This window comes from Neopsephotus bourkii, unplaced genomic scaffold (assembly GCF_033783945.1).
Source record: "Neopsephotus bourkii isolate Nb327-2 ecotype Australia unplaced genomic scaffold, CSIRO-AGI_Nbou_v1 NB_1780, whole genome shotgun sequence".
NCBI classification, from domain to species: Eukaryota; Metazoa; Chordata; class Aves; order Psittaciformes; family Psittacidae; genus Neopsephotus; species Neopsephotus bourkii.
This window is the reverse complement of record NW_026902254.1, coordinates 6112598-6134237: the sequence shown is the minus strand read 5'-3', so window position 1 is coordinate 6134237 and position 21640 is coordinate 6112598. Positions and strand designations below refer to the sequence as shown.

At 40.1% G+C, this 21640-nt stretch overlaps 1 protein-coding gene across 1 annotated transcript in view; it reads left to right on the top strand.

Annotated features, from left to right (window-relative positions):
• Positions 1 to 1223: 1223 nt before the first annotated feature.
• Positions 1224 to 21640, top strand: part of ADGRA3 (adhesion G protein-coupled receptor A3) — a 55572-nt gene continuing 35155 nt past the window's right edge. The window contains exons 1-2 of the mRNA XM_061379940.1: positions 1224 to 1819; positions 17239 to 17310. Coding sequence (XP_061235924.1) covers positions 1548 to 1819; positions 17239 to 17310 — 344 coding nt within the window. The 5' untranslated portion in view covers positions 1224 to 1547. The remainder of the gene's footprint in view (positions 1820 to 17238; positions 17311 to 21640) is intronic.

Sequence of the window (21640 nt, the reverse complement as noted above, 5' to 3'; positions counted from 1 at the left end):
ACAATTCCTGTTGCTTGCCAGCATCTTTCATTAGGTTACATTTAAAACTGTGTCAGAACCCAAGTGTTCAGTATTATCCAAAGACACCTTAGGTTAATGACTTTGTAAGACTAATTTTGGCAGCTGTTATTGCCAATGCCTAAAATTGCATTGCTGTGTAGTATTTTTGCAGGATGTTATTTGCAGTGATCTTCTGTAAGAATGGGGCATTACGAGCTCTTGGTTAGGGACCAGAACTTCCTATGGGTTCTGAAGTCTTGCCTAAAATTTTAAAGTAGGCACTGCCAGTTCTTGTAATTTGATTGCGATCAGGTAACAGTTACTTTATTGTCCTCACACCTACCGGGGGCAAAGAACATATTGAGAACTTCAGCTGTCATTGGCAAAAAGGCATTTGCGCCTGGCTGAAATGTGAGAACATGACCGAACTACACCCAGAAAAGCCGCCCCAAGCATGAAATGAAAAGGCACATTGTAGGAAGAGGAAGGGTGGGTTTTTTGTTGGTTTTTTTTTTTTTTTTTTTTTTTTTTGTTTGGGGCTTTTTTTTTTTTTTTTTTTTTTACATTTCAGTTTGATATTTTTCCATCCTTTGGCTCTTTGGCTGCCAAGTGAGAATAACAGGTTACCTCATTTTATAGGGATGATTTGAGGACAAATGTCTTACAAGCACAAGATACTTGGTGTTCAGGAGTACTGAAAGTCATTGAGCCCCTAAGCAGGGGATGATCTTTCCTCTATGAAAGCATGAACGGCAAGAGCTCCTCCAGTTCAGTCCAAGGGTTCGGAACCGGGTACAATAGGTAAGGCATGGCAGGAGAACCGAACTGCTCCTGTTCTTGTGACGGAACAGAGCCGAAGAAGCAGGGCCCAAAGACATCGGCCATCGCGGAACAGGCAACTGCTGAGCCACGGAGATCCCGCCGGAGGAGGCAAGGGCAGGAAGGCCTAGACAGCTCGCGGCGCCGCTGCTGCAGGGTGCGGTGGGACTCAGACCGGACCCAGACCAGGCCTGGCGCTGCCGATAGCCCTTGCAGGGCGCGGCGACTGGAACGGACCAGAGGCTCCCCATCAGGAAGGAGCATGTTTCCTCAGAAAAGCTCTGTCCCTGCGCTGGGGCACGGCGCAGGGCAGCCATAACACAACCCCAGAACCCCCGACGCCCCGATAAGAAAACGCGCTACCGCCAGCAGCGCCGGTCCCCACCGCGGCGCTTGCGCAGTAGGACCGAGGCCCGCCGGGCGTGCTGACTGCCGCGGGGCTCCGGCACCGGCGGAAGGCGGCGCTGCTGCAGCTGCACGGAGCCCGCTCGGTCCCACACAAAGAGGAGGGCGGCTGTGGTGGTCACGGCTCCCGCCCGCAACCCACCGGCCCCGCGGCACCACATGACGGTAGTGGTGCGGCCGCGCCTGGTGCCGCCTCCGCGGAGCTAGGCCAGGGCGAACCGCGGCGCCTGCCTCTGCTCGCTTCTCTGCCGCCCGGCCCGACTGACCCCGTCCGGCCCCGCCGCCCGCGGGAGGAGCGGAGCGGGGCCCTACACGGCCCCGCCATGCTGCCGCCGGGTCGCCGCGTTCTCTGTCGTCCACCGCGCCGCCGCCGCCGTCGCCCGGCTGAGCTCCTGCCCTTGCTTCTTCTCCTGACGGCGCTGGGGGGCGGTGGCAGTGCCGCGCTGCCCCCGGGCTGCAAGTACGATGGTCGCCCTAAGAGCGCCGGCAAAGCGGCGGCGGCCGGTGCCCCGGTGGAGGTGAAGGTAGTTTGCAGCAACCTAGAGCTCGCTCAGGTTCTGCCTCCCGAGACCCTGCCTAACCGGACGGTCACCCTGTGAGTACCGACTCCGGATGGGGGCGAGAGGCCTTGGTCAGACGTGGATGGGATGGGGAGGTGGAAGGGAGTGCTGGCCTGAGGTAAAATGGGGTCAGCCAGGGGGTGTGGAAGCGTGGTTGACCCCGCTGGTGCTGAGAAAAGCCCCAGAAGTGTGGTTTGGTGTTTTTGTTTTTTTTTCGTACGCTTTTCATGTCTTCCTTTACTCTCCCGGGATGGTGATCTGGGGAGAGCATCCCGTTGCTGACTGGCGGGGTGGGGGGCTCGGCTCGGCGGGAGCAGCATCCGTCCACCTTGCTCCTTCTTCCCTCTTCGGGTTGCTCTCCATCAAAGGGTTCGGGCTGGTCAGAAGGCTTAGGTGTTTCTTTATTAAAAGTAATTAATTCAACAGTTTGTTTATTGAGGAGGAGGTTGTTGGTTGTTCTAAATTTCCTTAAATTATAATTATTTTTAATTTCTCGGGAGAAACGGGGCTTAGGAGTACCGTGCTTTGAGTTAGTTCTAACAACTGAGCATTAACAGAGTACGAGCTGCTCAGTGTGTTGTCGGCTAGGTGGGCCTGAAGTTTAGCGGTAGCAAACAGCAACTTGTTTGTTGCACTTCGCAATAAAACCAGCCAAAGGGATTTGTTTTGTTTCTTTGGAAAAAGCTCAGTTTACTTCCATGTAGCAGTAGGTGTGCTCTTTTTATGTGGAGGCAGTCCTAGCTCATCCATTTGAATAACAAGTTTCAAACAGGATATGCAGCTTATTCCAAAGTAAGAAATAGGTTGTTATTTACTTAAGACATGAGCGTGCACATGTAAAAAAATTATTTGCAAGTTGTTTTTCTTGTTGAGACATTAACTGGTCACTCTAACAAAGAAGTTGTTCATAGAATCATGGAATGGTTTGGGCTGGAAGGCATTTTTAAAGATGTCCAACCCCCCTGACATCAGTAGTACTGGATTTTGTTGGCAGATGGTCCTGAAAGTGGAACCCTGTCTGTTCTTTTAGAGTCTTGAAGTGTTTGCTCTACCATGAAAACACTCGAGCAGCCAAGTTGTACTCAAGAAAATCAATGCAAAGAAACTGAATTATGTGGTCTAGTGTAAGATATGCATCTACTTCACTAGAAATTACAGATTTGAAAGGTCTGCCAATAAGCACAGTATGACTATAGTTCTGTCATGAGAACAACAGTCTGACTGCTGCTTTTGTGAACTTAAGACAGCACCACTGAAGCACCAAGGAGGGGGCTTTCTTCAGAAAGTCTTAGTGACTTTGTAGACCCAGTCAGTGGCAGATGGATGGATCCGGACATAAGAGAAAAGGGAAGGCCAAAAAGAAGGTGATTAAGGCTAAAGTAGTTGTTCTCACTTAGCACACTGCAAGGGTTCAGAAGGTGGTTCTGTGTTACCTGTGAGAAGGGGCCAGAAATATTCATATGTGAAATAGAAAAGAAAGCAGAAAGTAGGTGCTGATGACTGGTCAACAAATGTTTTTCAGTCTTTGTTAGGCTCAAATGCTTTGCAGCTGAATAACTGTTAAAAATATAGTATCATCCATTTATAATTTTTAACAGTAAATATTAGTATGGTTGTTATGCTGAGCTTGACTTTGGGATCTTCTGGTTCAGAAAACTTGGAGTTACAGCTCTGACAAAAAGATATCAAACACAGCGGCCTTGCCGTGTATGGGCCTTTGGTCATAATTGCAGTGACAGAAGAATTTGGAAGAATGGTTCATCTTTCATCTTGATTTTCATAGTCCTTCGTTATCTAGAGTGTATCTAGAGCATGTCTACATACACTAATTAGTTGCTTTCAGTTTTAACTGACCTTTGAAATTTATGATAACTTCCAAAATATTTATTTCTCCCTTTTAATTTTTTTATAAACATAGCAATAACCAATGTGATTATTTTCATTGTTATTTGTAGTATCATAACTGTGCTGATACAATTTAATATGAACACAGGCTTTGAAATTTTTCTTAAATATAAGGCAGACTACTAAACTAATGCTTCTGCTTTTTCTAAGAGAGTGAACACAGTAACTGTTGTTGTTCAGGATCTCTCAAGTTTGTTGATTCTTGAGGCATGACTTTCCGTATCACTGAGAGAGTTTTTACTGAGCCCATGTTAACCTGGTTAGAAAGTACAGGTGATTTATGGGGTGTGTTGCGAGGTGCCATTTCACTAGCATGTTGATTAATAGTGGCTGGGTTAATCCTTATCTAATCTTTTGCCAAAAAAATACCCCCCTCCCCCCCCAAGCTGATACTTAGAATTGCAGCACTTGGATAGTGAAAGGCTGTCTGATTAGAGTCAGAGTGCCCTGAGTTATCTTGAATCTTGATTCTTGTGGGATTCTGTTATTAAGATAAGTATGAGTTCTGTTATAGCTTTTTGGATTAGTGGATCACTGCAGAGATAAGTAGTTGAAAATAGATCACTCTCATGTAGATCAGCTGCATTTTAGTTCAGTTAACTTCTTTTTATGTTGACTCTTATTTTGTGCAAACCTGTTTTAAATATGAGGGCGTGTATAGTTTTGCATAACATCTTGGTTTTCAAGTAAGCTAGGAATGACTTAAGTGTTTATATTAAGTTTGGAAATCCTGATTCCATCCTCATCCCTGATCAAATTCTGGGACTTTCAGTAGATCAGCTATGGAGCATTTAGCATTTCAATTTATTTATTTTTTTCCCCAGTTAAATTGTTTTGAGACAAAAGCCTCAAAAAAGGAAGGAAATAAGTAGTGGAAATGAGGATAAATTAATACTTGCCAGAATGCTGGCAAGGTTCTTTCATTCTTGCACCCATTGTAGTTAGTGGTTAACAATGATGCTGATAAATTGAGCAAAGTCACCTCATTTATGAAATGTCTTGGCCTTTGTTTGCCAGAAAACATTTTATTGTCCTAGTAATTTAGGTCAGTACGATTTAAAATCTTTAGTTATAATTCATAAAAAAATAAAAATCAAAACTTGATTTCACTTGGTAAGGGACAAAGTGAGCTTGTTACATGATTGAGGAAGGAAAGCAAATACTGAAAGAAAAGTATTATAGAGAGATGTCTGTGGGAGAATAAGTAATGTTTAAGATTTTGACAGTGCTGTAAATTGAAATTGCTTTAGAATCAAGGTGGAATTAACTGGTGCTTTACTGAGAGTCTGGTTAAATTCCAAGGTAAATTCAAGTATAGTTACAGCTAAGCAAAGGGCTTTTTTCAAGCCATATATAATAAAAACCGATTGGGATGCAAATGAAGGGCGTATCTACGTGAACACCATAGATGGCATTGAACTTTGTAGTTTAACTAGCCAGGTGAGATGCTTTTGGTGTGAAGATAGCATAACTTCGTAAATGTAACTCAGTACTTTGTATGACATGCTCTGTATTTCAGTAGATAACTGAAGTAATTGCCATGATTCACATTTAAGTAAGGAATGCACTGTACTCTTGTAATAGCAGTCTGAGATAAGATATTAATTGCTGTTGTGTTTCTTGAGGTAATCTCTAATGATGATGTTATAACCAATTGGATATTAGCCATTACTTCATTCTTTGGAAGAGAATGTCTAATCCTACTGAAGACAAGACCATGAAGTTGTAATCCTTGCTACTTGATGAGAATTTTAGTTTCCTGTTATGCATAGGTTATGCTATAGGAAAAGGAGTCTAATTAAACAGAGGAAAAGCATATTTATTCAGTAAAGAATTGTACTTCTGAGTTTGGATCCATACTGGTCTGAAAACAACTTTGCTTACATATGTATCCTGACAGTAACATGTAAGTGTTTGCACTTAAGTGTTGGAATTTCTAAGCCATCATCCAGGATTTGTGTTCAGAACTGTTCCAATACACACTTAACTGGATTGTGGTAGAGAAACATCTTAAAATGTCATGGGATTTGAGCAGCTGAAAGGCATGCTGTGAAAGGCATACATATTTGGGCTTCTGGATATCTACACAACCTTTCCATTTGTAACACAAGTTCCTAAATTCCAAAAGTTTCATAGCAAAAGATCACTAGTTTTGCAAGAAGTAACTTGTATCACAGTCTGTTATGTTGTGCTTATATTATAATTACATGTATTTTGTGTTATTACATAACTTTTCCCCTTATATAAAAAGAACTCTTCAAGTCTTTAAGTTTTAAAACTTGAAGAAAACTTGAAGTAGAAAACTACTATTACTTAGTGTTTTATATTTATGATATATAATAGTGAATAGTGTTTTTCTGGGGTGTGATCTAATGCTTTGCTAAACTGTTTCAATTTCCTTTGTTTTTCGTATACCAGCCTTTTTCTGTTATGTTTGGAAAAATGTTCTTTACCAAAATGTTGACAAACAGGAAGTAGGCATAGTAAGTGCAGCAGTTTGCCTCTTCTTTTAAGGTACATTTCCATTATTAATTTGAAGGTATTCTTGGCAGCTGGTGCCTTTTTGTTAAATTATTCTAGCTTAGACTGTTATAAATGCTCAGCACTAATAGCTTGGGCAAGGATACCATTTTTTTTAAGACAGAAATGCTAATAATTCCCATTAAATCTTTAATTTTCTTTGGTCAGTGGATACACGGACTATGCAAAATGTATTTTGCTTATGGAGACATGGTAGTACAGAGATAGAACTATAGAATTGGCCACCACTTAGTAATTCACCAGTACTTGTCCACCATTTAGTAATTCACGGGTACTTGTACTTGCCTTTTTACCAGTGGCATCTAATTCCTAAAAGTTACTAGTGATGTTTCTTTTTCTGGTAAGCTTGTATTCTAGTACACCTATTCAGTCTGTCAGATTTTGTGTATGTCTTTTACCTTGTTGAGAAAATTCAGAAACAGATTCATCCTTTGCTGTATGTCAAATCTAAAAGTTAATGCTAAGTTAAAAAAATTGAACTAGAATTTGTGCTGCAGTGATGGACAGTGAATGTCTCATTCCTCTTTGCCTGCAGTTTGTTGTGTTTCAGAGGTTTTTTTTGTGATTTAAAGTCAGTATGGAACTGCAAGATTAGAGTTTTCAGAATTTAATGGTTCCCATATGTGCTTTGCATGGGCCAGATATGTTGCAGGTTCATGGATTTGTCATTATTGTGTTTAGTCTGTTATCTTCACCATAATAGTCTCTATGATTTTTGAATCTATACAGTTTGAATACTTTCTTTGTACCAGTAGTTAGTTAATCCATGAAGATTAAAAAGAGTTGATCATTTCCTTAGTCATAATAAATGGTTTTAAATTTCAGAATTTAAGAGAACTGTGTGTTTTTGTGAGTTTTGCTTTCTGCAGGGAGATGAGGAATGAATTTTAAATACTAATTTGCAAAATCTTAATTTTATTGAAAATAAAATCATAGAATCATAGAATAGTTAGGGTTGGAAAGGACCTTAAGATCATCTAGTTCCAACCCCCCTGCCATGGGCAGGGACACCTCATACTAAACCATCTTGCCCAAGGCTCTGTCCAACCTGGCCTTGAACACTGCCAGGGATGGAGCATTCACAACTTCCCTGGGCAACCTATTCCAGTGCCTCACCACCCTTACAGTAAAGAACTTCTTCCTTATATCCAATCTAAACTTCCCCTGTTTAAGTTTTAACCCATTACCCCTTGTGCTATCACTACAGTCCCTAATGAAGAGTCTCTCCCCTGCATCCTTTATAGCCCCCCTTCAGATACTGGAAGGCTGCTATGAGGTCTTCATGCAGCCTTCTCCAGGCTAACAGCCCCAACTTTCTCAGCCTGTGCTCATACAGGAGGTATTCCAGTCCCTGATTACCCTCGTGGCCCTCCTTTGGGCTTATTCCAACAGTTCCATGTTCTTGGGTTGAGGACACCAGAACTGCACACAGTACTCCAGGTGGGGTCTCACAAGAGAGAGTAGAGGAGCAAGATCACCTCCTTTGACCTCCCAGTCACACTCCTTTTGATGCAGCCCAGGATACAGTTGACTTTCTGGGCTGCAAGAGCACACTGCTGGCTCATGTTCAGTTTCTCATCGACCAACACCCCCAAGTCCTTCTCCGCAGGGCTGCTCTGAATCTCTTCTCTAAGAGAGAAGAGAGACTTCTCAGAATTGTGTGTTGTTAGGCTCATTCAGGTTTCCGTAGATGCAGTGAGCTGGTTTTAGAGCTTTATGCTGGAGAAGGGAGGTCCCCTTCTACCCTCTCTTTCTGACACAGGGACGATGAGAAGCAAGGGCAGGGGAGATGAGATCTCTTCCTCTGAGTAAAAGTTACATCCGCATCCAGCTGCCTATAGAGCTTTAGCCTGAACTGAAGGTATAAACTGGTGTGTTTGTACCTTCACCTCCTAATTTCTCACGGTGTGGGTGGGTTCCCCCCTCCCCCACCTTTATTGCTGCTGTACTAGCATTTCTCTGGCTCCATGCCTAGTCAGTTCAGGGAGCTAAACTATCCAAAACCAGTTTACATCTATAGGATTAGGATTTAAATTTTTGTGAAAAATCTTCGTGTGCCAGCAGCTAAGAGGAAGAGCTTGATAACATGTCTAGGCAAAGCACTTTCTAGAGAGCACGTATACCTGACAGGAAATGTAAATAAATGTGAGACTGGGTGTGACAGCCTATGCTATAATTAATACTACTGTGATATGACAAATAGAACGTATTGGCTGTAACAGCTTGTTAGGAGAGTCTGGCTAGGCATCTATGTGTGCAGAATGTTCTGTGAAGCAAGTTACTCTTTTTCATGTATGTATGGAGGGGTGGGGTAAACTCGCACTTAACTGTGAGACAGTGAGAATCCAAAACAGTGTACATATGGTAGATAAGCTCCTGGACAAACTCAGAAAAAGAAAGCCTACAGAGAGTGGAAGCAAGGATAGGTAGCCTGGAAGGAATACAAAGAAATTGTTGGAGCAGCCAGGGATAGGATTAGAAAAACTAAAGCCCTGATAGAATTAAATCTGACCAGAGACTCAAGGGCAACAAGAAAAGATTCTACTAATACATTGGTGATAAAAGGAAGGTTGAGGAAAATGTGGGCTTTCTTTGGAAGGAAATGGGAGAGCTGGTTACCTAGGATGTGGAAAAGACTGAGGTACTTGACAACTTTTGCCTCAGTCTTCAATGGCTAGTGCTCCAGTCACACTGCCAAAGTTGCAGAAGGCAAAGGCAGGGACTAGGAGAGTGAAGAACCACCCGTTGTGGGAGAAGGTCAGGTTCAGGACTATCTAAGGAACCTGAAGGGTGCACAAGGACCTGATGAGATGCATCCACAGATTCTAAGGGAACTGGCAGATGACGTGGCTAAGCCACTGTCCATCATATCTGAGCAGTCATGGCAGTTCATCGAGTTCCCACTGACTGGAAATGGAGAAACATAGTGCCCATTTTTAAAAAGGGAATGAAGGAAGACCCAGGGAGCTATAGGCCAGTTGGTCTTACCGTGGTGCCAGGTGAGATAACATAGCAAATCCTTCTGGAAACGATGCCGAGGCACATGGACAATAAAGGGGTCATGGGGTGCAGCCAACATAGCTCCACAAGGGCAAATCGTGCCTGACGAATTTGATAACCTTCTATGATGGGGCTGCAGCGTTGGTGGATGAGAGAAGAGCCACTGACATCACCTGTCCAGGCCTGTGCAAAGTCTTTGACACTGTTCCACATGACATCCTTGTTTCTACACTGGAGAGACATGGATTTGATGGATGCACCACTCAGTAGATAAGGAATTGGCTGCAGGTCTCGCTCAAAGAGTTGTGGTCAACAGTTTGATGTCACATGGAGACTGCTGATGAGGGGTGTTCCTCAGAGTTTGATACTGTAACTAGTGCTGCTTAACATCTTTGTTGGCAACATGGGCAAGTGGGATTGCACCCTCAGCAAGTTTGCCAGTGATACCAAGCTGTGTGGTGTTATCAACATGGAGGAGGGAAGGGATGCCATCCAGAGAGACCTTGACACACTTGAAAGGTAGGTCAACACAGCCTCATAAAGTTCAAAAAAGCAGAGTGCAAAGTCTTAACACTTGGGTTGGGGCAGTCCCAAGCACAAATACAGGTTAGGCAGAGAAGTGATACAGAGCAGCCCTGAGGAGAAAGATTTGGGGTGTTGGTTGATGAGAAACTGAACATGTTGACCACAACTCTTTCAGTGAGACCAGCTAGCCAGCAGTGGGTTCTCGCAGCCCAGAAAGCCAGCAGTACGCTGGGCTGCATCAAAGGAGTGTGATCAGGTTTAGGGAGAAGATTATCCCCCTCTGCTCTCATGTGACCCCAGCTGGAGTACTGTATCCAACCCTGGGGCTCCAACACAAGAGGGACTTGAGCCTGTTTGAGCAAACTGTAGCAAGTTCAAAGGGCCACAAAGATGCTTAGAGGGCTGGAGCACCTTTCCTATGAACAGATGGTGAGAGAGTTGGTGGTGTTCAGCCTGGAGAATAGAAGGCTCTGGGGAGACCTTAGGGCAGCATAACAGTACCTAAATGTGGCCTACAAGAAAGCTGAAGGTGGAACTTTCTACAAGAACATACAGTGACAAGGGGGAATGGCTTTAATATGAAAGAGGGGAGATTTAGATAAAATATTAGAAAGATATTATTTACTGTGAGGGTGGTGTGACACTGGTACAGGTTGCCCCAAGAAGTTGTAGATGCCCCATCACCGGAAGTGTTCACAGCCAGGTTGGATGGAGCTTGAAGCAGCCTAGTCTAGTGGAAGGTGTCTGTTCCCGCCTATGGCAGAGGGGTTGGAACTAGGTGATCTTTAAGGTCTCTTCCAACTCAAACCATTCTATGATTCTCTGAACTCAGGAGGGAGCAGAAAGGAGGGGAGCAAGTTAGGAGCATTACTACAGAAGAAAGTCATAATCTTCTCTTAAACTTACATAGAGTTAAGGGAGAGAGAGCTTGAATGAAGCTTCATAGAACGTAATATTGCAGTCCTTCTGGTTAGCTTTAGAAGCAGCACCTCAGTGTTAGTGTTAGAAGAAATTGGATGCTTGAATGTTCAAGGATCATGTAGGAATAAAAAAAAGGTCCATCATTACATGATACAAAGTTAGGACACTCCCAGTTACAAATGGAGCGGTATAAATAGGCACAGTTTTAATTCTGTAATTTTGCGATATCTGAATGTTTTAGTTTACAGTCTTAATATTGTTTAACATGCATAAGAATGAAATAGTACAGGAAATCTTTTCTCTGTTACAAAGTACTTTGCAAATGTTTCATTGCTAAGCTTCCAAAATTATAATGCTTCTGTTAAATTGGAAAATACTGTCTCCTTTTGTTAGAGGCTCAGGAAAGATTCGTAATTCTTTATATGTAGCTTGTGGAGTGTTTTCATTTTCGGGTTACTTTTATGCAAGTCCTGTTCATGTTCTGTGCAGTCTATTATTTATGTTTCTTTCCCTTTGACACCAGTAACTCACTAGAAGGCAAAATACTAACTGTTGAAAAATATTGATTTTTATATCCTTGTTAAATCACAGCTTCTACAAGATAAACTTTGAAAAATGTGTTTCTTTTTACATGTTCACAGCTTTCAGCAGAAAGCATTTTTCTTGGTTGTACAGATGGTTATTTTAGTCCAATTTTTGTTGGTGGATGCTTTCCCAGTCCTTAGTATATACAGCCATCATCATGTAACGATTTGATTTATTTTTTTTTTCCTGGATCTCTTTTTGAGTCTCTTAAAATGTTTTCTGGAAGTTCCTTCAGCATTCAGCTAAAAGTTACTCTGTCTCCCAGGCTTTGTACAGCCTTCTTGGTGGCCATTTCGACTATTTTGTAATAGTGTTAATGCAGGTGTATTTTAGTGGTATCCTATGAAGGGATTAATTTGTGAGCTCGCAGATGCATTCTAAATTCCTGTCTAGTTGACTGCTATCGTAGTGAAGCCAACACTGTTCTATTGAATAAAACCTTTTTTCACTTAGTGCTTTTCACTTTAATGATAAAAACAAACCAAGCCTTGATTATTTTTCTTCCTGCTGTATCAAAAAGAAAGGAGTGATTACATCACCTTTAGTATATGTTGCTAAAACTTGTAGTGCAAAGGACAGACTTTGAGTTGGACTGCATAGTTATGTTTTGCGTGCTAGAAACTGGGCATCAATAGCTAAAGGTCTTGCCAATAAGTTCAGAGACAGAGTTGAGTTTCTTTGCAGAGTTTTGCCAAATTCTTCTGCCACTTTATGAAGCAAAATGGAAACAGGGCTTTCGGATCAAAGAAAGAATCACTATTAATAAAGGGTCGCTTAATAAAGGCTATTCAACAAAGGAACATTTCAGCAATGTTCTTGGAATGGGTGAAAAGTTGGGATGGTATTTGGTTTGTTGGTTTGGTTGGAGCTGTTCTTGGGGGGGGGGGGTTTGTGGATTTTTTTTTTTTTCTGAGGTACACTGTTTTACCTCTTAGTCTATAAAACCATTCTGCTTGATCAAAGGAGAGTTTGTTGCTTGTTTGTGTTACTTTAAGGTGGCTTGAGATGTTAATAATGCTTTCTAGAACCTACTTTTTAGCTGCCTTTTCTTAAAAGTTTTTTAATTTCTGTGGCTGCATCTTTGCATGTGGTTGTTCCATATTTTATTTGCAGTTATGGAAAGGTTGGGCAAGCAGAATGAAGTTATTCCAAGGAAGTATTGTTGCTCGTTTAAAAGAGGGGTTGTGGGGTGTGGTGGAAATCTGCTCTGGAGCTTGTAAGACATATGAAGCAACAGTGACATTGGGCTACAGAAACCCCTTTGTGAAATCTCCAAGTGCATAGCTTAGGTTGCAAAGTTACTTGTTAAAGAAGAGTTGAACAGGATGGGGATGAGTGGAGATCTGTTGCTCTCTCTGGTTTTCCCTTTAAATTTCTTAATGATGGAAAAGCTTGTGTATTTTCAGAATTACTTGCTTCTTAGGAAAAAATTAGTCTTAAGCTAGTAACTTAGAATTATTACTGATCACAAATAATTTGCTGTGTCTAAGTGATACATAGGAGTCCATCAGTTCACTGTATGTTAATGCACAGAAATTTTGAAAGTGACTATCACTTAAAGTTTACTTTGAGGTGAATGCTTCACTGTATTTTGTCATCTTATGCCACACCCCTTAACACTTCAAATAATGTATAGACTAAATTTATTAATAGCAAGTTTTAAACTGCGTTTTTTTTAAAGATTGCACTTACAACATTTTTAAGTGTGATGAAATGTCTTAGGTTATATAGAGTGTTGTAAAATCTACCATTTATTGTACTAAACCTTTATGGTTGAGCAACTAACAGCCTCTGCAGTGAAAATACTAAATCAGGCTGACTATAATTTGTACATCACACTCTAGAGAGAAATTTACCTAGTGCACAGATATTCAAAGGCTTCTACTTTAGGCCTATTATTTTATAGGCAATGTCAGAAAAATAATTTTTTTTTTCTAGAACTAATTTTTACTTGGTTTGAATTTAGTTCTGTCAGTTATAGCTGCTTTTGAAGTAGTTTCTGCTCTGTTTTGTGTAACTCTTTTTTTCCTAGAAAAATACAGATAAAATCAATAAATGTTAAGATGAAGTCAGTTATAACCAAAATACAAATTATTTCTGTGCTGCTAAAGATGGTAGCACATGTGCTTGCTTCTGTCAACTTGGATGTTTTGTGAACCTCATATTTTTCTTCTTATTGTATCCATAAGTCTGAAATTGGTCTGTGTTTTTTCTTGCTGTTGCTGTTATGCTTTATGTTCAGTTTGCATTAACTATTAATAAGGGGTTTTATACATGCTTAATTTCTTTATATGTTATTATTTTTCTTCCTGCTGACGTTTCTGAAACCAGGGAGGGTGCTGAAATAAAGTTACACTTTGCTCTCAATAGATCTGATTTGCAGAATGAATCCTGTACCTACCATTTCTATAATAGAAATTTCTGTGATTTCTATAATAGTACTTACTCTTTAGGTTAAAACCTTTTTGAGTGAAGTGAAAGTATTTTCAAAGATTTCAGGATATGTGATTTTAATGCTTTGGTGAAATTTTACTAGGCTTGCAGGCATTCCAAGTTGTAGATTATTACTATTATGCTTATCAAACTTGAGGCCTTGCAAATATGTATTCTGTTAATGTTGGGCCTTCCTTGATGCAGAGTTTCCTTGAAATACATGTAGATTTCTAAAGATTACCCAGGCTTCCTGGATTTGTACATCTGTTTTTTAAAAATACTCTGTTTCATTTGTTTGGTCATCTAGGTTATCACAGCTGCAGCCAAGGGGCAGTTTTCCTTCTTTCCTTCCTATAAGGTAGCTTAATGTATTTGACTAGTACTGTATTTTCACAAGAGCATGTTTTCTTAGTTGACACTCTAGTGGATGTTATAGGCATTATAGGCACATACAACAAATTCTCTTTATACTTTTAACTAATTTTTTTCTCATCCTTTCTACCATTCTTGTGATCAGCCTTCACCTGGGATTAGCTGACTGTGTAGCATACTATGATGATCACACTTTTACAGTTGACACAAACTGATCTCTTGAAAGATGCCTTGGGTAAATGTGTAGTTTAACATTTGTTGCTTGCAGAGCAGTTGGCACTAGAGATGACTGAAGATGAGTTGCAGAAATACATGATATGACTGTAAGGGGAGGAGAAGGAATGGGATCTCTCCTTTTAGCATCAGAACTGTTACCTTAGTTGAATATTTTAATCTGTACTTTTTCAAAGAATTTTCAAACTTCTGTCTGTCAGACTGGAAATTGAAAGATTTTCAAATAATTTGTTCAGATCTCTTCTGTGTATGTGAGATTGAAAGAGATTTATGCAAAATCAGAGCTTTGAGACCAAAAAATATAAGGAGGAAATTCTTTCCTGTTAGGGTGGTGAGGCACTGGAGTAGGTTGCCCAGGGAGGTTGTGAATGCTCCATCCCTGACAGTGTTCAAGACCAGGTTGGACAAGGCCTTGGGTGAGATGGTTTAGTGTGAGGTGTCACTGCCCATGGCGGGGGGGTGGGGGGGAGGGGTGGAACTTGATGATCTTAAGGTCCTTTCCAACCCTAACTATTCTATCATTCTATGAAAAAAAGCCTGCCCTATGTTCATCTGAGCCACAGAGATTTGAGGAAATCTTTGAAAAACCTGGGAAAGAAAACTACTTAGCTTAATACATGGTTGTGTCAAAATGGCGCTGTTTTCATAGACTGGTATTTCTGTATTTTAGTTCTGCCTTATTCGTGATGTGTTTTTAAGTACTAATACTTGTCATTAGCTAATAAATTTTATGTATTGGACAAAGGAGTGTTGTGTGTATATAGTTTATGGCTATTTTAAAGGATATCTGAAAGATGTAGTAGGCTGGAAAGCAATCTCCTAGTGGCAGTTTTAAGTGCCTGAAAATGTAATTGGTGTAAGTGAAGAAGTGCATGGATGTGATGGATCTGTAAGATGCGTTTGTCAGAGGACTTGTCTGAAATTGAAGTGACTGTAGCAGAAGTTGTGCAACAATCTGACAGAGTGAATAAATTTCCAGGACATGATGCTGTGCATGGGGGAGCTTCTGGAGAACTCAAGGCTGAAGAAGTTAGATGGTGAATGTCTGAAGTCTTGCTTAGAATGCAACTGATTTCTGGCGACTGGTGGGATGGCAAATGCACATGTTCATAAGCGCATCAGGAGTTTAGGAGAAATATGTTTCTGAGTCTGATGTTTATATTGAACAAATCAGTAGAATTTATAATAAATTTACAGTTTATAATAAATATACTTTACACCTAGACAAAGAGAAAGAGATGTACTCTGGAATATTAACATCTTCTGTAATGGTAAGCTCTTCCCCACAAACTTTGAGTTTTTCAGAATCTGCAAACAGGGATGATCCCTGAGTTGATATGATGGGACAGATGCTTTTCCAAAAGCTGTCTCTCCATCCCTTTCCAAAGTATTTGATGAAAATGGTGTGTCAGCCTGAAATGGAAAATCACTGTAGGAACAGCTGATTTGCTGGAGAGTAAGAAGTGGAGGAAGTAAATGGTTAGCCTTCTCAGAATGGAGTTTGAGAGATCTGAAATGCACAACATATTTCTTAATAATGTGTACAACACTGAGTATGAGTTGCTTGATATATAATAAGGAAGAGGGTTAAGTGAAGAATTTTGGGAGACGTTTATGAAACTAATAATTGGGCAGTAAGGTGTCAGAAGCAGTACAGTGAAAATTGTATCGGGGATGATGACAGTTCTGTCTTCATATATACCATGATGGGCACTGAGCTGACCAGGAATTTTCAATTCTTAGTACAAGTGGTAAAGAGATATTAGGTATTAAAAATTGCTAGGAAAACAGTAGGAAACAGAACATTATTATCGCATTATGCAGATTTGTGACTTGTCTGTTAAAGACTGTTTGAGTTCAGCTGGTCTTAACCTCAGATTTTTTTTAGCATAATAAGGCTGGAAAAAGCTCAGGAATTATTATGGTGGCACAAAATTACTTCTGTGTGAAGAGTAATTAAGTAAAATATGAGTCTTCCATCTGGCAAGAGACCATGTAGGTTTCTACATAATTACACACTAAAGGGAGGGTAGGTAGAAATTGATTACTGCTTGTTTCAATGTAAGAAATGTAGAGCATCAAATGAAGATAGCAGGAGCTGTGCTCAAAATGTATTGAGCTGAAGCACTCTTTATGGAGCAGAGATTTGTGGGACTTAATTGTGGATGCTAAAATTTTGTGATTCAAAAGAAAAAGACATGCTATTTTTTTTTCTTTTTTTCTGTGATAGAGAAATGTGAAGGTGTATAGGAAGCAGGTCCTAAGTATGGAAGTGCCCAGCTGTACAGGGGGTTTCCTAACTTCAGGATAATTCGCATTTTCAGACAGCTGTGACTGGAGAATGACTTGTCTAGATGGGTCTAATCCGCTTATTTGTTGGAAGAGGGAATTTGCAGTTGTGTGGTTCTTTAAAAGAAAAAATGATACTTAAGAGGAGTGCTTGCAGAGTTCTTTTTTCAGATGTTTTAAGAAGACTGCATTGAGAAGAAGGATCAATGTGCTGGGATGATGGCTGGGAAGGGTGACATGACAGGAGAAGTGAACTTGTGCAAGCGGCTGAGAGTGGCAGCAGAGGAGAGGGGAAACAGGCAATATGCTACATGGCTTTGAAAATCAGAATGGGCATGAAAGAACAGAATGTTGAATGTGTAGACTGGATGTTTTGTACCATTATTTATTATGCCAATTCTGGTGGTTTATTATGATTTTTTTTTTATAAGGGCACTTTCATATGTTAATTATGTAAAGTTGCATGCTACTTGGGGCACATAACAGAAAATCCTCATTCACAGTCAGTGCTATTATATACACCTTACATAATGAGTCAGGCATTGTAGTAAAGGCTGTTAAACAGAAAGATGTACCCCAGAAGTGTAAGCTGCAGCAAATAATTTGTTACCAAACTTAAAATGTTGTTCTTGTCTGGTTTTGTTTACAGGATCCTGAGTAATAATAAAATAACAGAGTTGAAGAATGGCTCTTTCTCTGGATTACACCTTCTTGAAAGATTGTAAGCACTTCTTAAGCTACTTTCACTTTAAAAATAAGTGATATACTGTTCATGTTTCATTAATAATTCTGAAAACAAAGATGTCTTAAGAGATGTGTTCTTTATTTTGATGTATTTTCATTCGTCTGTATTTGAAAAGTTAACACAGATTAAGTATTCTCTCCTCAAGGATGTGAATGTCATGTAACAGCATAAAGGGATAATCTGAGCAGTGGGTGTGATTAGGGCATTTTCTGTAGGAAGTTCAATGAAATGCTACACCGACTGGATGTGCTTCGTTGTTGTTGGTCTTGTAACATGAAACCTTATGTTGTAAAGAGAACAATTTCTTTAATTTCTTATGAAGTGTCAGACCCTTTGTTGAACAATAGTAAGGGATATTTGCATGGGAAGCAGATGAAGGCTAAATTCATTTGAATTTTGTTGTTGACGTTTACTTTAACAGTTTTGCTTCTTCACAACTTCAGTATATACTGAATGCATGGGGGAGGAGAATGGGGGCAAATCTGATGGGAGTAACTTTTTGGACATGTTTTGCTTCCTGTTTTCACTTTTCCTTTCAGATGATATATCGCCTATGGCATAAGAAGCATTTTAGCTTCTGTTACAGTCAGCTTTTTTTTTTCAGCTGGTAGAAGGTCAGGATTGGCAGGTTGATCTACCTGGGAGCAAGCAGAAACTTTAGAGATAAGGATTTTTCTAGGCCATTTGACTGGGAAAGTCGCCAGCTTCGTAATCATCTCGCAACATCTAGGAAGTGTTCCAAATGAAATTTGGCTTCAGGGGATTAGAAGTATTTTATTCTTCCTCTAAAACTTGAAGGCTGCAATCCTGGTCACCTGGCCTAAGTAAATTCAAACACTTACACCGCTCCATCCTCCACATGCCAGAAGAAAGATTTGTTTTATGCCCTAGCAGGTGAGCTTTATTGTAGAAATAAACCAGCATGCCAGAGAAGCAAGGTTATCAGAGTGATGGGATTATAGATCTATACACATTCTTTTGACATCCTTGCTTAGGTAATAAAGGCATCTGCTGACAGCTGTTATTTGTTATAACTCGTTGCAATTTTCAGACAGGAAATACTTGAAACTCTAATTAGTTTGAGGTGAGAATTTACATTTGCTCTATGAATCCAAATCTTAATTTTCTTTAAAATCATAAGAACCTACCTTTGTTCCATTTAACTCCTGTCATTTGTAAAGTTTTTTAGGTTTTTTTAATATCTTCCCTTTTTATGAATGAAGAAAAAACAGTAAGGCAGTTACCATGTTTTGAGCATTTAAAGTGATCTTTGATAGTATTTTAGTGTGTGGTGCTGTCATCTGAAGGAGACAACATGCTTTATGTACACTGGCATGAGAGTTAATACATCAACAAATGATTCTAAGTGATCAGGCAGCTTCATCATGAAGAAAGGGAATAACTTGCATTACATTAGTCATTAATGACATTCTCTTCTGTTTTTTTTTTGTGAGTGCGTAACTTATTTAAACACAGTATCTAACCACAGTAAACTGAAGTTTTCTGTTTTAACTGTTCTTGTGACCCTGAACAGAAGCTACTACTGTAATTAAAATAATTTTTCAAACTTAAATAGCTAATCCTTAGAAGAAAAATTGAAAGCCACTGTAACTCTTTTAAATTTTAACATTATTAAGCCGATTCAAATTACGCTCGTTAATGTACATGGTGATAACTTGCATGCCTTCAAAACTGCAGTTTTTTGCCAGTTTCTTGCTTATTTTTTCTCTTACTACTCATACTTCCCCTTGTTTCTTTGAGTGTTTTCTTCCTTTGTAGATACGCTCTTTTCCCCACTCTTAAGAGGAAACAGACATAAAGAAGTTCACTCAGCATTTAAATAGTTCATTCGGACATTAGCATTGTGACTTAACACTACTACTTGCTAGGGGAGAGATTCTGAATGCATTTAATGCTTGCTTGTTCATTCCTTGTAACATTATACTTGCCAACAAATATTTTTTGCCATTTCTCTTTAGTGGTTTTCGGATAGAGTTTAGATGTACAGATATATTTAACCAAAGCCTTTAAAACAAAATAAATCATACTATTATCAGGAACATGTATCAGCATAATAATTGTTTTTAATTGCATTTTAATCAGTATTTGAATCCTCAAATGCACATTCACTATTTCATAATTCATGTGTTAACACACTAAACTTTTTTTCCTGTTTAGTTCTTGGGGATCTTAATGAAACCGTATGTATTTTTAAATGGTTTCTGTTATCAGTTCTTCAAATAAACTTGGGGATATGATATCTGCAGCCCTTTAGGTTTTTGTTTTACTCAAACATGTTATGTTCTGACCTCATCCCTTTCTGACAATTATTCACTGATACTGTTGCAAGGAAGACATTGTTTTATTAGTTGCTTGTATGCCCAAAATTATATGGAAGCACATTAAAAATGCTGCCCCCAAGTAAGAATTTCAAATCTGTTTGTTTACTTTTGTGTATGTATGTTAATTTATTAAGATGTAAAATTTGGTAATAGGTTATTTTGAAAATGGGGTGATAAGATTACCAAAACAAGAGTTTTGTTTTACTGGAGGGTGAGATGTTTGTTAATTATAGTACAATCATTTTCACCTATGTCAACATCTACTCTTATAGGAAAATATCATGCAAATAACAGTAAGCAGATCAAAGATCTTAACTGCCATTCTATAGAATCATAGAATCATAGAACAGTTAGGGTTGGAAAGGACCTTAAGATCATCAAGTTCCAAACCCCCTGCCATGGGCAGGGACACCACACTAAACCATCTCACCCAAGGCTTTGTCCAACATGGCCTTGAACACTGCCAGGGATGGAGCATTCAGAACCTCCCTGGGCAACCTATTCCAGTGCCTCACACCCTAACAGGAAAGAATTTCCTCCATATATCCAGTCTAAACTTCCCCTGTTTTAAGTTTTAACCCATTACCCCTTGTCCTGTCACTACAGTCCCTAATGAAGAGTCCCTCCCCAACATCCCTATAGAACCCTTTCAGATGCTGGAAGGCTGCTATGAGGTCTCCACGCAGCCTTCTGTTCTGTCCAGGCTGAACAGCCCCAACTTTCTCAGCCTGTCTTCATATGGGAGGTGCTCCAGTCCCCTGATCATCCTCGTGGCCCTCCTCTGGGTTTGTTTGAACAGTTCCCTGTACTTCTTACGTTGAGGACACCAGAACTGTACACAGTACTCCAGGTGAGGTCTTACAAGAGCAGAGTAGAGGGGCAGGATCACCTCCTTTGACCTGCTGGTCACGCTCCTTTTGATGCAGCCCAGGATACGGTTGGCTTTCTGGGCTGCGAGCGCACACTGAAGCTGGCTCATGTTTGTTTTCTCATCGACCAACAGCCCCAAGTCCTTCTCTGCAGAGCTTCTCTGAATCTCTTCTCTGCCCAACCTGTAGCTGTGCCTGGGATTGCTCCAACCCCAGTGTAGGACCTTGCACTTGGCATGGTTAAACTTCATGAGGTTGGCATCAGCCCACCTCACAAGCATGGTGAGGTCCCTCTGGATGGCATTCCTTCCCTCCAGCGTATCAACCAAACCACACAGCTTGGTGTCATCGGCAAACTTGCTGAGGGTGCACTCAATCCCACTGTCCATGTCAGCGACGAAGATGTTAAACAAGACCGATAATTAAAGTATCTGTACAAAAAGATGTTAAATATTTTATTCTCCGTTGACTTTGTTAATGCTATGTTTTGCTATGAATTTCCTGCAGTTTAAATGCTGAAGTAACTTCTTGCACAACTGAATTATGACAGCTAATTTTTCATTTAGTAGATACTTGAATGTATACAGCATTATTCAAGCTTCAACAGTTTAGAAGCAAACTGCTGTCTTTCCATCTGGAAGCTAGTCAATGCTGCCGGTTGTTTTTTCCAAGGGTAAGGAAGATTATGTATTTGTGAGGTACTGTTTTTAATCATACATGAGGGAGAGGAAGAGACAGGCTTGGGATTTAGTAAGGTATTTAGATAGCAGAAGAGGAGTTTGGTATTTATTGAACTATAAATAATGGTGAGGGCTTACCAAAGTATTTTTAGGATATACTAATATACCTTTGAAAAGGGGAAATACGCAGTGTGAAAGGAAGGTTATTTGTAGACAGTCTTATTTTTGTCTCCTGTTTTTACAGCACCAGTCTACAGATATATGGATGCTTTAAGTAAAAATAGAAGCATCTAATAGTTTTTCAGAGAGTAATAATTTCTGATTTTAATTCTTTCTGTGACAGTGCAGCAGAGCATGTGAAAAGATAGACCTGAGTTCTCTTAATGATTTATCTGAATCTTTTCTTTTTTTGAAG